The sequence below is a fragment of the Eptatretus burgeri genome, chromosome 7 (genome assembly GCF_056783735.1).
Source record: "Eptatretus burgeri isolate ZD-2024b chromosome 7, Ebu_testis_v1, whole genome shotgun sequence".
NCBI lineage: Eukaryota > Metazoa > Chordata > Myxini > Myxiniformes > Myxinidae > Eptatretus > Eptatretus burgeri.
The window spans coordinates 60,406,557-60,426,904 of NC_140967.1; the positions used below are offsets into that span (position 1 = coordinate 60,406,557).

Below are 20,348 nucleotides of genomic sequence, written 5' to 3' on the forward strand. Positions count from 1 at the left end.
TTTTCTATACCTTGTCGAGGCTCGTGTGAGAGCTAACACACAACACACATCATGGGGGACATGAGACAAGAGAGGAGGGAGTGGGAAGGACAAAACAGTGGGGAACAGAGGCATTAGGAGATCTGTGGAAGGGAGAGGTATGAGACGGGGAACATGAGGAATAGAAGATGGACATTACAGGGACTTTCAGGAAGGAAAGCAAGGAATTTGAAGGAGGTGGGCTTGGGTGGATTATCGGGGGTAGAAAAGATCGAGGATTTGGATGGGGGATGATAAGAGGTGGTGGTGAACAGCTGTTTTTCAGGCCTGGAGGGAAGAATGGGATTGAATAGAGTGAGGGAGTTTATTCCAAAGGCGGGAAAAAAGAGGAATGAAAGAGTGAAGGTGAGCAGTGATTCGTGATTTTGGTAGTTTTACCAGAAGGGGGTTGTTGGCGGACCTTGAGCACCCTGTGGAAATGTGGTGGGGACAAATCGCAGCGAGTGCTGGGGGGGGGCGATGCTGGAGAGGAGATGGTAGAAGACAGAAAGACCACTGACCAACCTGCGGTGATTGAGTGAGAGGCCCAAAGACTCAGCCTCATTGCGGGAGATGCCGATGATCCGAAATGCCTTGGTTTTTACAGCGTGAAGCCGAGAAAGGTGGGAGGCAGGAGCACCAGCCCAGAGTGGAGAGCAGTACTCCATCAGGCTGCGGACAAAAGCTTTGTAAGTGGTCAGGAGCTCAGGTGGGCCGAGGAAGGACTTTGCACGACGGAGGATTTCCAATTGGCGACTGGCTTTGGAGGCGAGGTTTGAAATGTAGTTTTCCCAGGAAAGGTCATGGCAGATAGTGAGACCCAGAAGCTTGAAAGAAAGGACTTCTTCCAGAGGATTGTTGAGAAAGTGGATGGGGTGGGGGGGGGGGTTCTAAATGGACCTTTCGAAGAGACATATTGAGAGTGTGAGATTTGTCCAGATTGAAAGACATGTTCCACGTGTTGGACCAGTTTGTGATTTTATCCAGATCTGCAGTGAGGGAAGAAGCTGCTGCTTTCCGGTCTGAGGGGTGACCGATGGTACGGAAGAGGGTGGAGTCATCAGCAAACAGATATAGAGGATTTTCCAGAGAGTCGGAGAGATCATTGATGAAAACGAGAAAAAAGAACAGGGCCCAGAACGCTACCTTGTGGAACTCCAGCCTGGACAGGAAGAGGGGATGAAACAACTCCATTTAGGGCCACACGGTGACTGCGACAGGAGAGGAAGTCTGCGAGCCATGAGTTGTTAAGAAGTATGTCAGCGGTATAAATTTGAGTGACTGTATTGGTGATTTAATCACGCAACATCTTGACAACGAATATTCTGGCCGAATGATTGCATCAATTCAGTGCAGCAGCAGGGATGATTCGCAGGCTACTCTCGATCGTGCCGATTTTGTTTCAATCGAAAGTTGTACACCGCTGTTCGTATTGAAAGATTTCGGTGCCAAGTACGTCAAAGTTTCCCTGCGAGATGCTGATATTCAGCCTTCAATGGACCAGAAATCAGCCTTTGATGTGCTCATGGGGATGGGGAGACGGTACGATCAGATGCCCACTGAAAACTAAGCTGGTTATGGCTCTGATTGACCGTTTTGAGCGTGTTGACTCCGAGTAGACACCTTTTTTTAAATCATATGCAGCACTATTCACTGGTGTGCACACACACACACACACACACACACACACACATCTACGACTTGGACAGTAATTTTATCAGCATTGTTTCCATTTGTTTGATGATCCAACAGGTTCCTATAAGAAAAACATGCCGACTATATTGCAAAATCAAGTTTTAATCCTTCTTTATAGTTTTTCTCGTCAGATGATACAGTGAACAATGGCATCCTGCATTTGAATGGTTTTCCATCTTCAATGTTTTCTTAGATCCTCCTGGTCCGGGATTTATATTTATTCCCCCCCCCCCTCCACCCCACCCACCTATCCTTGTCTTTTCCATGGAACATCCGAAAAAAAATCAAAAAATATATAATTTCTAAAAATTGAAATTATATTTATATTTATATTTCGACCTACTGACCCTACATTTTAGCTGAAGAACTGCGTAAACCAAGTTATAAAATAACTAAGGCCTCATGGGTTTATTCATAAAATGTACAGCATGGGAAGGCAAGGAATTTGTGGGTGCAGCAAAAGAAAATACAATTATTCATGAAAGAGGCCCAGTGCAGAGTTACTCCGATATTAACTTCTACAATCTTAACTCATGTTACACATGTTACAGGTGCCATCACACAAACACACACACACACACACACACACACACACACACACACACACACACACACACACACACACACACACACACACACACACACCTGAGGAAATTAGAGTTAGCCTAGAGAGAAGAGAAGCAGTTTAGGTGTAGGCAACCTCGTTGTACCTGGCGCGGTCAACAGACCGACGCAAACAAATCACTTAGGAAGGAGGGGGAAGGAAGAAAACTGTGGGTGTGTATGATGTGTGAGTGGGAGGTGCAAAAATGTAGTGCAGCATTATGCAAGAGGAAGGTGTGAAAAGTGCAAATTGGTAATGCTCTTTTGGTGGACGAGGCACAGATGGAGAAAAGATGCGTGAGAGAAAGCTTGATGGGGACGTATGAGAAGGTCTGTAAGTGGTAATGAACATTGGCTGCCGAAGCCGAGCGCAGATGACCCGGCAATGACCCTGACACATCTTGGTAACTGCTCGCTCCGCCTCGATCGGTTGCGCTGCCCCCTCAGCTCAGATGACGCTCGGCTCAGGAAAGGTTTCAAAGAAATTCTGCTTGGAGGCTGGACGAGAGAGAGAGAGAGAGAGAGAGAGAGAGAGACAGAGACAGAGACAGAGACAGAGACAGAGACAGAGACAGAGACAGAGACAGAGACAGAGACAGAGACAGAGACAGAGACAGAGACAGAGACAGAGACAGAGACACAGAGAGAGATTGAGCCTGATTTTCTCTCTTTTATTGAGCTTGGAGTGGAGAAGGGGCCAGAAAGCAGATCAAAAGACCCTATAGGCATTTCCGAGCTCCCCCATTGGCGCATAGTCGTCACCTACGCTGCAGCCATGCCCCGCCAGGCTCCAGAGCCGAAAATGTCCTCAGTTACCTCCGAGCCTGGCCACGCGACACAGCTCTGTACTTCACATTGGCCGACGGTTGTCGGGAGCGCTCTCTGGCCCTGAACGTGCGCTGAACTCTGTTTGAGCATTGTTATTGAGTGGAATATCAGGACCATCCGGACGTCATTGTATGAGCTCCAGCGCAAATTTGTGCTGTAAGTTACTCGCCGAAACACCCCGGCTCACAATATCCTTCGTTCCCCCAGCATCCTCAGAGAATGTGGTGAGCGTCCAGGGAGCTAATTGTGGTTAAGGCAGTTTGTAGAGGTTGTTGTGAGGTCGAGGAAGCGCTGGCGTTTGTGGTGAAGGTGTTGAAGCGTTGGGAGTGGTTGAGTCAATTGTAGTGAGGAGACTGAAGTGGATGAGGTGATTGTTGCGAGGAGACCAAGCGTAGGTTGTTGTGGGGATTTTTAGAAGGCGTTTGTAGTGACCATGGTGAGCGTTGTAGTTTTGTGGTGAGCGTGGCGAGGTGACGCGTCGGTTGGTTTATGGCATGCCGTTTGAACAGGGAAATGGCGTGCTTATGCAAATGAGCTAGGTTGCTGCGCCTCATGACGCTCCTCGAGTAACTTGATCTGGCATGTGTGCTTGATGGGTGAAATAAAAGGAAGCATAGAGATGAAAGGATAAGGGATTGAAGACATAACTTAAAGCCCTACGCAATGCATGTTGTCCCATTTTCCCACTGGACATATGGAAAGGGCTAATTAAAGGAATACTAATGACATAACTATCTTGGGGTCGCTATATGTTAGATCCCATTGCCTTGGAGGAGTATTGGCTTTCCAGAGCCACAACAATCCATACATACATACATACATGGCACCATATTTGATACTTTATCGCCAGTGTAAGATCAGAGGTACATATGTGCATGCAAATTATAAGACCACAATATTCGTCAGTGATCGCAATCTTAAACTGAACTGAACTTCAAATCGGTCAACTAAAATGAAGTGCCGATTCACTGAAATTTTATGCACCACTTATTCTAGTTTGGGGGTGCTATTCTTCAACCTGAACTCAGAGCATCTGACTCAGTGCTTTGTTCTAGCTTGCAAGATGTACAACTAAGAAGAGAAGTTGAAAAGTATAAATTCACACCCGCAGCAATTTCTCATTTGATTACCCTCTGGTTTTGTCTAATTGCAGGTAAAACATTGGTGATGGCCTTGCTTACCGGAGGTGATATGGACCAACGTAGCAAACGGCAAGATCTTCTTCTTTAAAATCTCTTCTTTGAGAATACATGATAATAATTATTTTTACCTCTGCTCTGAAGGAGGTTGAAGGAGGTTATGTTTTCACCCCTCTCTGTCTGTTTGTCTGTTTGTTTATTTGTGAGCAGGATATCTCAAAAAGTTGTGGACGGATCTGGATGAAATTTTGTGGACAGTTTGGGTGTGTGACAAGGACGAACTGATTAGATTTTCGTGAACATCCGGATCCGGATCCGACTACTAGAATTTTAAAAATGATTCTTCATCGTTGAGAGAAAAAGCCTGGTGTTGGTTTGCAGTTAAGGTGGCTGACTTGCATTCCTAGGGTCCTGAGTTTGAGCCCTGTTGGCCACTTAATTAATACCAGGTGGGGTTGATTCAGCCTATCGTCCTTCCGAGGCTGGCAAAATGAGAACCAGTGTACTGCTAATAGGGACACTGCATCAGCGGCATAGCCGTGTCTCCCTAACCAATGATGCAACCAGCAGCCATAAGGCTGCACTCGAAAGAGAGAGACCATTGAGAGTTCGGGCCAAAAATTATACATAGCAGGGATACCTCAAAAAGTTGTGGACGGATTCGGATAAAACTTGGTGGACACGTTGGGTGTGTGACCTCAATTAATTGGTTTGATTTTGGTGAAAATCTGAATCCACATCTGGATATGAGAGTTATTATCTTGCCAAAACGAAGTTTTTGCAAGATATGTGAGTCAGCTTGTATGTTTTTTTTTATTTTTATTTTTTTGTCTGTAATCACGTATAAAAAATTCTGCAGAGCACAGTTATCATTGGAAATTTTTGTAACTTCGCATATCAGAGGCCTATAGAGGTCCCTTTCAGTGCACAAAATTTTGAAGGTCAGGGTCAAAGGTCAAGGTCACTTTGTCGCAAATCAGGGGAGTCGACGAAACCCTTATTTTTTGAGTAATTTTGATCGGATCGTCTTCAAACTTCATGGGAATATAGTTCATGGTCTGGCGCTCAGCTGATTAGTTTTTGGTGGCGATTGGCCTTGACCTTCATGGTTAGCGCCTCAGGTCAAACATATTTGACCCCAAGGTCAAATTTTCAAGTTTTAGGAACCATATCGTGTAGTACCTCAAATTGAACACCTCGATGAGTGCTTTCTAGATATGTCAAGCTTGAGACATTATGACGTCATTTGGTGACGTTATGAGGCAAACGCATATTTTTCATGGTTACTCTGTAGAACGATTGTCATCGGAATCTCTCGTAGGCAGATATTCCTCAAGGAGTCGCTCCTGGTGGATAGCAGCTCTGTTCAACTCAGTGTGACCTGAAAGAAGTCACACGTGGTCACCTTTTGGCAAGATACGGGTCACCCTGCGGGTGACATTGGTTTATTTAATTTTTATTTTTAAAGTGATTCTTCACCATTGATATGGCTAAAAACGATATATAGCATGATATTTCAAAAATGTATTGGGCCCGATATGTTCTCGTGAATCAGGCGCTACGTGGCGGAGCTATGTGCTCTACCGAGTGTCCTTCTAGTGTTGTGTTTTATTATTTAAAATGATTGGAATATGTAAAAGGAGTTCCGAAAGCGCAGGATTGTGAATAGTTAGGAGGTGGTGGCTGGAGATGAGACATGAAAGGTAGGATGATGCATGGTACTCCTATCGTAATACCTTTCACCCTCCATTTTCTGCGCAGACTACTGGCTCTCATTACGGAAGTCGCTGGCAATCACAAGGCGTCGTATGACAGGTACATATCAAATTGACCTTATTCTGCTTCCGTTTGCTTGTTAATACAGACTATAAAATGTATGTTGCGTTATTCATTAATTTTGTATGCAACATGTGGCTGCTGCTTGCATCATTGCTGGGAGGGCAGCAGTACCGCTGATGCAGTTCCCCCTGTAGGTTATGGCAGAAATTTGGAATTTGGCTTGAGTGCCGGCGATAGATTGCCTACTCTTCATGAAGGACACCGTGGGATCTTTAACGTCCGCCAACTAATGCTGGCAGACAGGACACCAGTTTAACGTCCATCCAAGGGAGGGCACACACGGTGATCCTGCACCCAGCCTGCAAGATACCAGGGTGACAGTTTATAGCTGGGCCAACATTTGTACAGGAATCGTGTTCACCACCAAACTGATGTGTTTGTAAGTGAATCATCTCACCAAGTGCTGCATAAGGATAACGCATGCTGTACTTTATAAATTGTTTATTACTTTGGAACAAGCCAATTCTTTTTGCACTGGCTGTCTTTTAAAGTTGCATCTGCTTTTGCTTTTGGGCTGGTGACTTCATCCTTCATTCCATTTTCATCACCATGAAAGCCATTTTGGCGATCCTTGTAATTAAGAGAAGAATGTACGGAGCACTCAATCTACCATGGGTCAGATGCAAGTTAATTTTATTTTTCCTAGGCTTATCGATGATAACATAATTATGTCTACTACAATTTCTCAGCCTTGATTTATTGATGGAACCATGAAAATCCCACATTGCATTCTTAAAGGATTGACGGTATAGCTCGTAGCAGGAAGGCACTCACATGTTCGTTGTTGAGTTCGCTTCCTGATAGGATAAAATGAGATCACAAACTATCGGATCCCAATGACCTATGGCCATGGGACAAAGAAGAAGATAGACAGATTGAACATGCTTGCAAAATTGTAACGAAAATAAATAAATAAACGGTACATTATTTTCGGCATTTCTTCAGCATGTTTATAGTGCTCTCCTTTTCTATCTATGGAATGCACAGTCAACTGGGGATGCAGTCATGAATTTCATCTGATTGTGACATCGTTACTGTACTAAGGTGCTGCTGTGCCACTGATGCAGTGCTCCTGTACTCTTGTAGATGAAGTCAAGAACTTGGAATTTTGTCAGGGTACCGGCACACAAAAATCCCATTCCTTTTTTGAAAGGTACCTTGTGATATTTAACATCCACCATAACTTCTAGCAGATGGGGCAGTCAGCTTAACGTCCCCTCCAAAGGTCGGCACACTCTGCGATGCAACGTCTCGCATGAGAAGTGGCAGGCTGACTCTTTATGGTCATGCTGTGAACGACCCCAGACTAAAGAGCTCAGCGGTGAATAACACATCTCCAGGTATTCTTTCGGCCCATACAATGGAAATGGAAAAGTTGAAACAAAACGTCATAGTCACGTGTGCTGAGACGGGTTTTCTTAAGTGGGCAAATTACAACAATGTAATAATGTTTAATTGTTTTATGAAAGTCCCATTCTCACATAAGGACAATGGAATTCCTTTTCATTTTTACAACGTATATTTGATTGCTCACTATTTTTATTTGTGACGTGTCGTAGGTCAACAAGAGCTTCTCATGGTTGTTGTTGCTGTTGTTTTTGTGGTTCTTGTTGTGGGTGGATTTAAAAAATAAAAGTGCATCCATTGGTCTGACAGCTGCCGGACCCACCCACATTGCCGCTTGATTCCACCCACCAGGGCACCCAGACAAATTAATACGTCCGGCATCCTGGTTTTCTGGTGGATCGAAGACATCAGGCCATTGTTGTTATTATTATTAAGTTGTTTATTGGATTACACACTGCCCGGGTTTGTTGCGTCAGATCTGCATTGGCTTTGTTTGGGTTTAATGTCACGATGAGGGACCCTGAAAAATCTAATCGTATGTCGAATAAAAAAATATTAGTGAGGTTTAATCAAGCCCATCAGCACGCTCGAGATGCCCCTCTCCAAAAAATAGCATTACGTAATTTTTAAACGGCCCCATATTGGGATTAAACAATCCGTGACCGTGTGACGAATCAGCTAGTTCTGATATAACCGTGGCGGAGGCTGACAAGGATGAGAGGTGTCGAGTTAATCTTTTAACAGTGCTTCAAATGCACGTTTCCCAATCGACCCTTCACCGGATTTTGTCGCAGGTTGTGACCACAGTGCGGTAATTACCCTCGCCGAAGGAGACGGTATTGCGTTTGGGTCCGTTTGTTTGTTTGTCTTTCTGTCTGTCTGTCTGTCTGCACAGAACTTTTGTGTTTTTCTCCACAACCGCTTGTCAGATTGAGACAAAATTTTCACCATAGGAGTGACTACGCATATAGAATGTTTTAATCATAATTATGACATCATAGGTCACGTGGTATAGCAGCCATGTTGGTAAAACAGAAAAACTTTGGACCTCTGTATCTCTGAAACCACATCAAGGAAAAAAAAAACATTCACTCCGCACGTAGCAAGTACTCCTCATGGCAAATAAGTGTGATTTTTTTATGACGTCATGGGTGCCTTAATTATGATGTCATAATTGCATATGTAGAATGTTACATCTCATCAACATGAAAAATTTGGAGAGCCATTGAGGGATAAAATGGCCCACAGAAAAAAATTAATGACATCATCGGTCACGTGATTCGGCAGCCATATTGTTTGTTTTTTTAAACCTTCATTTAGGATCATCGGCATCTCCCGCAATGAAGCTGAGTATTTGGGCCTCTCACTCAATCACCACAGGTTGGTCGCTGGTCTTTCTGTCTTCTACCGTCTCCTCTCCAGCCTCGCCCCCCCCCCTTGCTCTCTCTGCGATTTGTCCTCACCACATTTCCACAGGGTGCTCGAGGTCCGCCAACAACCCTCTTCTGGTAAAACTACCAAAATCATGAATCACTGCTCACCTTCACTCTTTCGTTCCTCTTTTTTCCCACCTTTGGAATAAACTCCCTCACTCGATTCTTTCCCATTCTTCCCTCCAGGCCTTCAAAACAGCTGTTCATCACCACCTCTTATCATCCCCCATCCAAATCCTCGATCTTTTCTACCCCCGATAATCCACCCAAGCCCACTTCCTTCAATTCCCCTGCTTTCCTTCCTGAAAGTCCCTGTAATGTCCATCTTCTCTTCCCCATGTTCCCCGTCCCATCCCTCTCCCTTCCACAGATCTCTGAATGTCTCTGTTCCCAACTGTTTTGTACCTCCCACTCCCGCCCCTCTTGTCTCATGCCCCCCTTGATGTGCGTTGCGTGTTAGCTCTCATACGAGTCTAAACAATTTATACAAACAAAAAAAAAAAAAACTGGTTGAATTTAGTGACCTGAAAAATAAATCCTCTTCAAGTTTCAAGTCAATCGGATGAAAATTGAGGATTTAAGAAATCTAACCTAAATTGTTGACCTTTGGCCTACGTTGACCTTTCGGTCTATGTTGACCTAAAAAAATAACTAGTGGTTGAATTCAGTGACGTGATGTGCAAATCCTCTTTAAATTTCAAGTCAATCGGATGAAAATTGAGGATTTTAGAAATCTCACCTAAACTGTTAACCTTTGGCCTATGTTGACCTTTTGGTCTATGTTGACCTCAAAAATAATCGGTGGTTGCATTCAGTAAGCTGAGATGAAAATCCTGTTCAAATTTCTAGTCCATTCGGATGAAAATTGAGGATTTAGAAATTGGAAAAATGTGTTGACCTGTGGCCTATGTTGACCTTTTGATCTCAAAAAACAATAGGCTTCTTGCGTATGACAAACTCTACCATGTGGTGAAGTTTCATGAAGATCGGTTTAAAATTGTGACCTGTAGGCGATTGACAGACAAATAGACAGAATAACAAAATCCACTGACAGACAGAGATTGGTGAAAACATAACGTCCTTCACCTTCGGTGGTGGAGGTAATGAGTCTTCTGCCATTCTCTGCCATTCCTATGGACAGCCAGAATGGCTCTTGCATTCAATTTTTTTTTTCAAAATCTCACTCTTTTGAAAAGTGAGGTTTATTCAATCGTGCCCAACACGATTATGATTACTCACAGGGGAGGCTGCAAGACTTTTTAACATGTTTGTTCTGGTTGTTTCATCCACTCCCTCACCCCCCCCCCCCCCCAGGGATGTGCAGTTTGGCAGCATGGAAGGCGCCGATCACATCAACAGTCTGCTCATGAGGTCAGGCAGAGAGATTGTGCACAAAACTCACAAGGGCGTCAGGGCCTTTCATTTGCAGAGCGCTCGGTTTGGTGTGAAAAGCCTGGCAGTGCTGTGCCATTCACGATGCGCGGGGTCGAGAGCCATTTTGGGGCGTGGGTCACATTGCACCCCTTTGAGTTTTATTTTATGTCTCTTGTTACCAATCGTGTTCAACTGAAATACAAACATACAGCCTGTGGCTGCTGGTGGCATCATTTTCTGGAAGTGCAGCTGTGCCGCTGATGCAGTGCCCCTGTTACCAGTGAGCTGGTACTCATTTTGCCGACCTCGGAAGGATGACAGGCTGAGTCAACCCACCTGGTGTTATTTCAACGGGGATAAGGGAGCTTAAACTCAGGGACCCTTAGATCTTAAGCTCGCCACCTTAACCGTTAAGCAAACACCAAGCTTGCTGTAGTAGGTAGTGGTGATGTCAGTGTGGTAACCTTTTGTCTTGCGATTCATATTTGGCCTCGCTTTTGATCCGATGTTCCAACGATTGAACGTGAAAATGGTTTATATCATTGCAATTATATCTCATTATCATAATTACTGATAATTATGCTCAACACATGCATCGTCCCAATTGTACGGATGACTTCTGATGTTGTAAATTCTCACAGCTCAGTTGTTGTTGCTCCACCGGCCCACTCATTATGGTTTCAGCCGTCTTGTGTCACCTTGCCTGGTACTTGTGAACACAACAACCATGGAATATGTTGTGCCTGAAAAAGATCCTACCTCGCCGCAGGGATTGCTCTTGCTTCTCTTCAAATTCCGTGCCAGAACACTGCAGGTAGGCACACTGGAGCACGCCTGAACTGGTGCACACAGGCCTGAGCGTCACATTTTTATCCTGTAAATATATCTCTGCATCGTTTTTGATTCATTATCGTTATTTTTATAAGAATAATTATAATTATTATTATTATTATTATTATTATTATCATTTTTAGGCTTTTGGGGGAAACGGAATGTACTACTTTGTGAAGAGGATTTTCTACGATGCATACATGGTGATGGCGGTGAGTCAATTGTTGGTTAGCTTTTGTAAAGCCAACCCATTAATGGATTAGCACTACAGAACAAATTTTCTCATTTTACTCTCAAATCCATTATTTTTGTATGCGTATTGAATAAGGCTCATGGAGGAGCTTGTACATCAATCGCATGCAGGACACAGACATGTAGTTGACACGTGACACCAGTGTATTTTAACATTCATTACTAGGACATTACTACATAATGGACAAACACATCACATATGGTATATGTCATTTGAGCTTTCGTTTCCACGAGCCAGAGGTTCGGACGGCAACACTAACAGCCCAACGCCATTGATATCTGAATGTGACTTGGAGGCAAGCTGTTCAATAATTTTTCAAAAATGGTGGAAACTTTGACCTCCCACCTTTCCCTTCACCCATATGTGCACCTTTCCTCTCTCTCCATACTCATATCTTCTCCCATCTCCACCATTCCTCCCGTGCTCCCCACCTTCCTTTATTTTTTTTTATCATCTCCCTCCCCCTTTCTTTCCCCCTCTCAAAACTATCAACTTAAATAAATATGGGGGTCCTTGCACATTGCAGATTATCAACATTGATCTCCATTGCAATTTTCCATAACCGCCAATTTAAAATTTGCTGGGTTTCACAGAGCATTGTGTGAGGAGGGGTGGGGGGGGGGCAATATGGAGATATAGTAGTTGGCAGCAGTCATGTAACTCAAAGGTGAAGAAGTCTGAAAAGAAAGCATCATTAAATGTTGGCGAGAGATAGACATCCAGGGGAAGAAGTGTCCGACACATGATTGGCCTGTTTTTCTGTCCACGTACCTCCAGAAACTTGAAAGTGAAGGACAACTTCGATGAATCACAAAAACCGTCTTTAATTCGATCGAGGATGATGGTGGTGAGCAAGATGTTCATGTTCATAACTTAGTGGCTTTGTTTAGATCTATAATACCGTGTGTTTGGTTAATCTTTCCATTCGGTGGATATGTAGTTATTTGGATGAAACGCAAATTGAGCTTGATGAGTTTGTAGAGTTTGCAGATTTGAGAACAACCACCAACCAGTGCATGTGATATTAAACTATGTGTTCAAAGGATGGGCTGGCAAGATAGACTTGTGATACGTGCACTCGAGCTGTCCAGCCTGGGTTCGAATCTTGACCCAGTTATAAACTGTCATCCTGGTGTTTCGTATACAGGATGATACATCAATGTACGCACCATGCCTGAGATGGATTTTAAACTGGGCGTCCAGTCTGCCAGCATTCGTTGGTGGACATTAAAGATCGCACGGTGTCCTTCACGAAGAGTAGGCGAGCTATCGCCGGCACCATGGCCAAATTCCAAATCCCTGCCGTAACCAGCAGAGGGAATTGCATCAGTGGCACAGCCACGCCCTCAACCAATGATTCTCTCCCGCAGCCTTGTGCTGCATACGAACGAATGAAAAAAAATTGGGATGGGTATCCCAGAGATCATCCTCCTACATAAAATAAGGTGTGTGTGCGTGTGTATGTTCCATCTGCTGCCACCGGTCATCAACTCCACACATGGGCCTCAAGACTGAATCACAAAAACCCTCTTTAATTTGATGGAGGATCATTTGATCGAGGAGCCTTCCCTGGTACCGAAGAATCCATCTTCATCCCAGTGTGTGTGTGTGTATGTGTATGTGTATGTGTATGTGTATGTGTATGTGTGTGTGTGTGTGTGTGTGTGTGTGTGTATGTGTATGTGTATGTGTATGTGTATGTGTATGTGTGTGTGTGTGTGTGTGTGTGTGTGTGTGTGTGTGTGTGTGTATGTGTGATATATATATATATATATATATATATATATATATATATATATATATATATATATATATATATATATGTACATGCCTGGTGTTAGTTTAATGGTTAGGGTGGTGGGCTTGGGATCCAAGGGTCCTGAGTTCAAATCCTGCTCAGCTGTTGAATTAATACCAGGTGGGGTTAACTCAGCCTGTCATCCTTCTGAGGTCAGCAAAATGAGTGCTGGCTTGCTGGTATCCTGCGTCGGAGTGGTGACCCCTCCAGGATTGTGTCCAATAGCCAAAGAGACTGCTTAGGCAGCACTAATGCTCTGCACAGAGTATGGTCCTAATGGATATATATATATATATATACACACATATGTTTGTGTGTATAATTATGATTGGTGTGTGTGTGTGCGGTTCCCTCTGTAAGTGGGTCAACATAGTGGGAGGAGCAGGAGGAGGCGGGTGTTTATAGCGATATTAAAATACGGGAATTCTCTGTATGTGTGTATATGTGTACGTCTGATAATTGTAGAATCAAATGACTGGGAAAATTAAGGAGAGATGACTTTCAATTTTTGCCTATACATGTGAAATAGTGCAAGTGGTTTTACTCCTGATCCCTGCCTAAGGGAGGGGGTATTGACACCATATTTTGCTCCCAGAGTGAGTGGGTATTACCAGTGGGGTTAAATACAGCTTAGGATTATCATTGAGGATTTTATATTTTAAGCTTTCGAAAATGGAGCTAGTTGTGGAAACCATGTCTTTATGAAATTTTCAGGAAAACCCAGTCACCTCTTTTGTGACATTTCAGGTGGGGGTCATGCTGCCAACGCTAAATCTGGAAATACTGTACTTCCTTTTAATATGTGTTTCTTTATTTTAGCACAATTGTCTTATTGAAATTCCTTTTAATGAATGCTCATCTTAATTCATCCATCGCAGCCAGGCTCATGGTTCAAAACTCGTCAATTTGATCACGTCACTCCGATCCCTAAGACACTTTGGCCCTGTGTACACGAATGGAGAAGTTTTAAAATGTTGTTGGTAACTTTTAAAGCAAAACATGAAATTGTTTTTCTATCGACATTTCTAACCTAAGCACACCTTACATCCATGCAAGAACTCTTCGGTCTAATAAGGAGAATCTCCTGGTAGTTGCGTGCTCGAGGATGAAGACTTTTGGCGATCGAGCATTCTTCTGCCTTTTTAAAATTGGCATGACTTCATCGTTTACAGTTTTTAAATCCTTCTCATAACTTCATCTTTTTTACCATGGTTTTTTTTAATTCCTGTTTAATTTTCTTCTGTCTACCATCTTTGTAGAGTGCCTTGTGATGATGTTGTATCAAAAGGTGAAACACTAGAGTATCAAAGCAATGTAAGAACCTTCCATTCTACTGCTCGTGGTGGTAAATTGGCATTAAAAAAGGTTTTTTTTTTCATTTTCATTTTTAATTTATTTCAAAAAAAAAAACATTTTCATAGCAGCTTGCGTTTCATGGAAGAGTGAGGTGGGTGGCAGAGGCCATTATTCTACTGCTGGTGATCCTAAACTTTTAACCTGAACTAAATTGTTTTTCTATGTTAGTATACACAGCTAATCATACAAAAACACATTGTAATAAAATAAAAAAACTAACCAAATTCTCTTTTCCCAATCTGCTCACCTTCCCCATTACAGTCTGTCTTCCAACATTCGGTCTTGCTTGGCTGTTTCTTGTATGGCACCCCCATTACAGTGTTGGTGCTCATATGCTGCATCCGTTTATGGATGCGGCCGACTTCACGTCCACACCAGCAAGCAGCATTCGTTAAGGAAGCAGTACCTAGGCGTGCTGGAGACAAAGCGGATTGTATGGAAGCATCGGCTGGTATCGGTGAACAAGGACTTGAGGAAAGCCGTGGTGATTCGGAAGAGGAAGAAGATGCTAGTATGGAAGAGACCGTCGGTTTTGAAGCGGAGGAAGAAAGCATGGACGAAGAAAAGAAAAAAAAGGAAACCGCTCATGCAGAAGTGCATAAACTGAAATGTTCGGACCAACATCAGACAGATAAGGAAGTTATGAGGATAGCATCTGTACAAGATAAACCTGTGGCTGAAAAGAAGAACGACTGATATCTTGGTGCACGTAGCTTGCTGACCGTGGTTCACGTGGTAGTAAAACTGGTTTTGTACTCGGGACACGTTGAGTCTTCAACCATATAAAAGTTCCTTGACACTTTTAATTAATAAGGTCCTTTCCTTACTTCTTGGAAATTTGGTGAGCATGGCAGTTTCTGTAAGCTTGAACACGTTTATTTATTTATTTATTTATTTATTTAATCAATCGATGCTCATTTATATTTATGAAATACATATCTGTGAGGTCCTGCCAGGTGCAGTGGCCTGGTTGCTGTCTTGATTGTAAAAATTCAAGACCTGTGTACGTATCACCATCGGCATCTCACATCCCCACCGTGCAGCACATGGTGATGATTTCTGTACCTGTAGTAACCACAGGTATCCAGCAGGAGTGAGGAATAATAAATGACAACAAATTGATTGCTTCCTAGTTACCATTTACCCACTCACAACACGACATTGCAAATTTGCAGAATGATACAAGGAAACGTACGACAAGGAAAGATACAGGAATATGCCATTTGGCCCATCATGCCTGTGTCATTTCCACCCATCTAAGCCAGGCACTGCTTGATACTTATATTATTATTTCCAAACATTGATTTGCCAAGTACTGGCACACAATGATCTCGTTGTTCCTCGTTATTGTTCTCAATGGAGAGTGAAATAGCCAACTTGAGCTATATCCAGTATTCATAGTCTTGTTTATCCTCTTGTCTGTCATGTACAATTTACATCATCTGTCTGAGGTTTCTGTTTAATTATTCCACTTGAATGATCAATTTGTAATCACAATACTATTGAGTTCTCTTATAAGGAACTTCAACACTGGAGGAAGCAATGAGGCCCATCATGCCTGCATAAAGATTGCCAATCTATGGTTGTTTGTCCATGCTCTATCCTTTTTAAATGCTGAGCATCAAGCAAGGAATTCTTTAGTCACATAAACTTTTTATGGCCTTGCTCATAAGGTGTAAACCACCGTCTGAGACTGCTGTTGTTATAAATGTATGGAAATCCATGTGACCATTGCACACTTCCTCTGTTGAGTGATGGTATATAGTAATACCAAATGGAGATCTCATCTTATTCCTATATATATATATATATATATATATATATATATATATATATATATATATATATATATATATATATATATATATATATATATATATATATATATATATATATATATATATATGTTGTGCTGTGTCTGTGCTTATAAGCAGAGGTATTTGTATTGGCTGGCTTTGTTATCAGGGTGCTTCCGAGCTTTATAGCTGGTTGTTCTAAGTTTATATAGTGTTTTCTCAAAAAAAAAACTTCTCTTGCTGTCACAATGGTGTGATAGAATTGCCTAGTCCTGGTTTTGGGCACGACCCTGTAAGGCCATACACCTCACTTCTTTTACAGGAGCTAGCTGCTTACTGCCTCTCTCTCACATAACGGACCTTTCAAAACTGGCGTTCATGGAAGGAAGCTTTTGCAAACTCACATAAATACTGCACACTACTCTTTTTGTGTGATGGTGATCCATGTGGTTGATATTAATCATCCTATGGTTTACCAAAACAGCTTTTTCAAAAATTACTTTTTACTTTTTGCCACTTTTCACTTTTGTCAACTATCCTCTCTTTAAGTGCATGGTATCTAGCAGCCATCATGTGCAGCCTGTGGCTGCTGGTTGCATCATTTTCTGGGGGTGCAGCTGTACCACTGATGCAGTGCCCTCTATTAAGATAGTACACTGGTACTCATTTTGCCAACCGTGGAAGAATAACAGGCTGAGTCAACCCCACCTGGTGTTAATTCAATGGGTACAAAGACCTCAAACCCAAGACCCGAAGATCTTAAGCCAGCCACCTTACCAGGTGGATTCTTCGGGACCAGGTGGTAAGAGCCAACACCAGGCTTTAAATGTACGTTATGTTAATGATATGCAATGGCTTTTTGCTTTTCCTTCTGTTCTTTCTTATTGTTACTTTTATACCCTTTTATCTCCATTCTAATTTCCTCTTCCCATGACGACCTTGAAATTAACATCAACTTTGTTTTTACTCTGCTCATAATTTATTTTATTTCTGTTGCCCTTGTTGCTTTGATGTTTCTCAGCTTTTAAAATGTGAGTTGCTGAGATTCGAATCGACTGTTTTGTCTTGCCGGTGGAGGATGACAAACGAGTGCTGTTCAAGACGGGTGTTTGTGTTTGTGTTTGTACCCTTTTGCTGTATGTGTGTTCACAGCTGCTCTCTGGAAGTTTAATTAGCTTTATTTGCAGGGTTGTTTGGCATATGGGTTTGAATCTGGTGTCTTGGAGTTTTAACCCGAGTGTAAGATAAAATTTTCTTGCTGAAATGTCTGATAACAAAAACTGCAGTTGTGATGTTTTTTGGATTTTTTTAACCCTTGCATGATACTGTGTTGCTGTACCTCTGTGCAGATGCCTTTGTCGTGTTATAATGTGTTCAGTTGAGCTTTTGACATTGTGTGGGCATAATCGAGCAATATTGAAGCAAACCTTGACCTAAGCTTTATTGTTGGAGCGTTTTTCCATTCCCATGTGAGCAACGGTTGCCATTTTAATTGATCGGAGCTTGTGATCTATGTATTCCCTTCTCACCTCTGCAATTCTGCAGGTTTATAATGGGTCGGATTACACAAGTCATTAGTTGGGGATAGGAACACTATTGGGAAAGTTGTGCACGAGTGTCACATGTCTCGGACAATGTTTTCATTCAGACATTCCAGCAATTTGAAAATGTGTTTCCTTCCTCCCCACCTGATATCGATTAATGAAAGGTGGAATACGGATAGGGGTGTCGACCAAACCATTGGAGCTTTTTTACTTTTCTAAGCCAAACAACATGATCACCCCTTAAGAGAAATATACATATATATATACATATATATATATATTTTTTCATCTTAATAGAACTCTGCCTTTTTGAATCTGAGAATTTCGTCAATCTACAAACTGATTCTCCAAGGGGGCAAGTGAAGAAAGAAAAGATAATTTAACATGCAGAATATTGATCCCAGAGTCATGATACAGTAAGGTTCAATTCTTCTTCTTCTTCTTTCGGCTGCTCCCGTTAGGGGTCGCCACAGCGGATCATCCGTATGATCTGCATAGTGATTTGGCACATGTTTTACGCCGGATGCCCTTCCTGACGCAACCCTGGTCGCCCCTTACGACACAGGGATATGGTACACGTATTTTAACCAGGGTATACACCGGCCCAGTACACTGGTACTCACTTTGCCGACCTTGGAAGGATGACAGGCTGAGTCAACCCCCTGGTGTATTAATTCAGTGGCCCAACGGGGCTTGAACTCAGGACTTTTTGGATCCCAAGCCGCTGCCCTAACCACTGCGCCAACACCAGCAATACAGTAAGGTTCATTTAATTGTGGAAATTTAGATTAAAAACCACAAACGTGAAAAATATACAAACATAATATAATGTTTGTAAGACGACAAATTACACATGATAGAGTAAGGTGACAAACTTAACATGATTCAGTAAGGTGACAAACTTAACATGATTCAGTAAGGTGACAAACTTAACATAATATAGTAAGGCAACAAACTTAACATGATACAGTAAGGTGACAAACTTAACATGATTCAGTAAGGTGACAAACTTAACATAATATAGTAAGGCAACAAACTTAACATTATTCAGTAAGGTGACAAACTTAACATGATTCAGTAAGGCGACAAACTTAACATTATTCAGTAAGGTGACAAACTTAACATGATTCTGTAAGATGACAAATTAACATGATTCAGTCAGGTGACAAACTTAACATGATACAGTAAGGCGACAAACTTCACATGATTCAGTAAGGCGACAAACTTGACATGATTCTGTAAGGTGACAAACATAACATGATTCAGTAAGGTGACAAATTAACATGATGCTTTAAGGTGACAAACTTAACATGATACAGTAAGGCGACAAACTTAACATGATACAGTAAGGTTACAAACTTAACATGATTCAGTAAGGTGACAAACTTAACATAATTCATTAAGGTGACAAATTAACATGATGCAGTAAGGTGACAAACTTCACATGATTCAGTAAGGCGACAAACTTCGCATGATATAGTACGGCGACAAACTTAACATGATATAGTAAGGTGACAAACTTAGCATGATTCAGTTAGGTGACAAACTCAACATGATGCAGTAAGGTGACAAACTTAACATAATTCATTAAGGTGACAAATTAACATGATGCAGTAAGGTGACAAACTTCACATGATTCAGTAAGGTGACAAACTTAACATGATACAGTAAGGTGACAAACTTAACATGATATAGTAAGGTGACAAACTTAGCATGATTCAGTTAGGTGACAAACTCAACATGATGCAGTAAGGTGACAAACTTAACATAATTCATTAAGGTGACAAATTAACATGATGCAGTAAGGTGACAAACTTCACATGATTCAGTAAGGCGACAAACTTCGCATGATATAGTACGGCGACAAACTTAACATGATATAGTAAGGTGACAAACTTAACATGATTCAGTAAGGTGACAAACTTAGCATGATTCAGTTAGGTGACAAACTCAACATGATGCAGTAAGGTGACAAACTTAACATGATTCAGTAAGGTGACAAACTTAACATGATTCAGTAAGGTGACAAACTTAACATAATATAGTAAGGCAACAAACTTAACATTATTCAGTAAGGTGACAAACTTAACATGATTCAGTAAGGCGACAAACTTAACATGATATAGTAAGGTGACAAACTTAACATTATTCAGTAAGGTGACAAACTTAACATTATTCAGTAAGGTGACAAACTTAACATGATTCTGTAAGGTGACAAACTTAACATGATTCTGTAAGGTGACAAATTAACATGATTCAGTCAGGTGACAAACTTAACATGATACAGTAAGTCGACAAACTTCACATGATTCAGTAAGGCGGCAAACTTGACATGATTCTGTAAGGTGACAAACGTAACATGATTCAGTAAGGTGACAAATTAACATGATGCTTTAAGGTGACAAACTTAACATGATACAGTAAGGTGACAAACTTAACATGATACAGTAAGGCGACAAACTTAACACGATTCTGTAAGGTGACAAACTTAACA

At 41.9% G+C, this 20,348-nt stretch overlaps 1 protein-coding gene across 1 annotated transcript in view; it reads left to right on the forward strand.

The window, feature by feature from the left end:
* LOC147023362 (protein disulfide-isomerase TMX3-like) overlaps positions 1 to 15,636 on the forward strand; it is an 89,297-nt gene extending 73,661 nt beyond the window's left edge. Inside the window, exons 14-19 of the mRNA XM_085888702.1 lie at positions 4,298 to 4,355; positions 6,045 to 6,098; positions 10,217 to 10,273; positions 10,961 to 11,090; positions 11,251 to 11,319; positions 14,776 to 15,636. Coding sequence (XP_085744828.1) covers positions 4,298 to 4,355; positions 6,045 to 6,098; positions 10,217 to 10,273; positions 10,961 to 11,090; positions 11,251 to 11,319; positions 14,776 to 15,210 — 803 coding nt within the window. The 3' untranslated portion in view covers positions 15,211 to 15,636. The remainder of the gene's footprint in view (positions 1 to 4,297; positions 4,356 to 6,044; positions 6,099 to 10,216; positions 10,274 to 10,960; positions 11,091 to 11,250; positions 11,320 to 14,775) is intronic.
* The last annotated feature ends 4,712 nt before the right edge of the window (positions 15,637 to 20,348 follow it).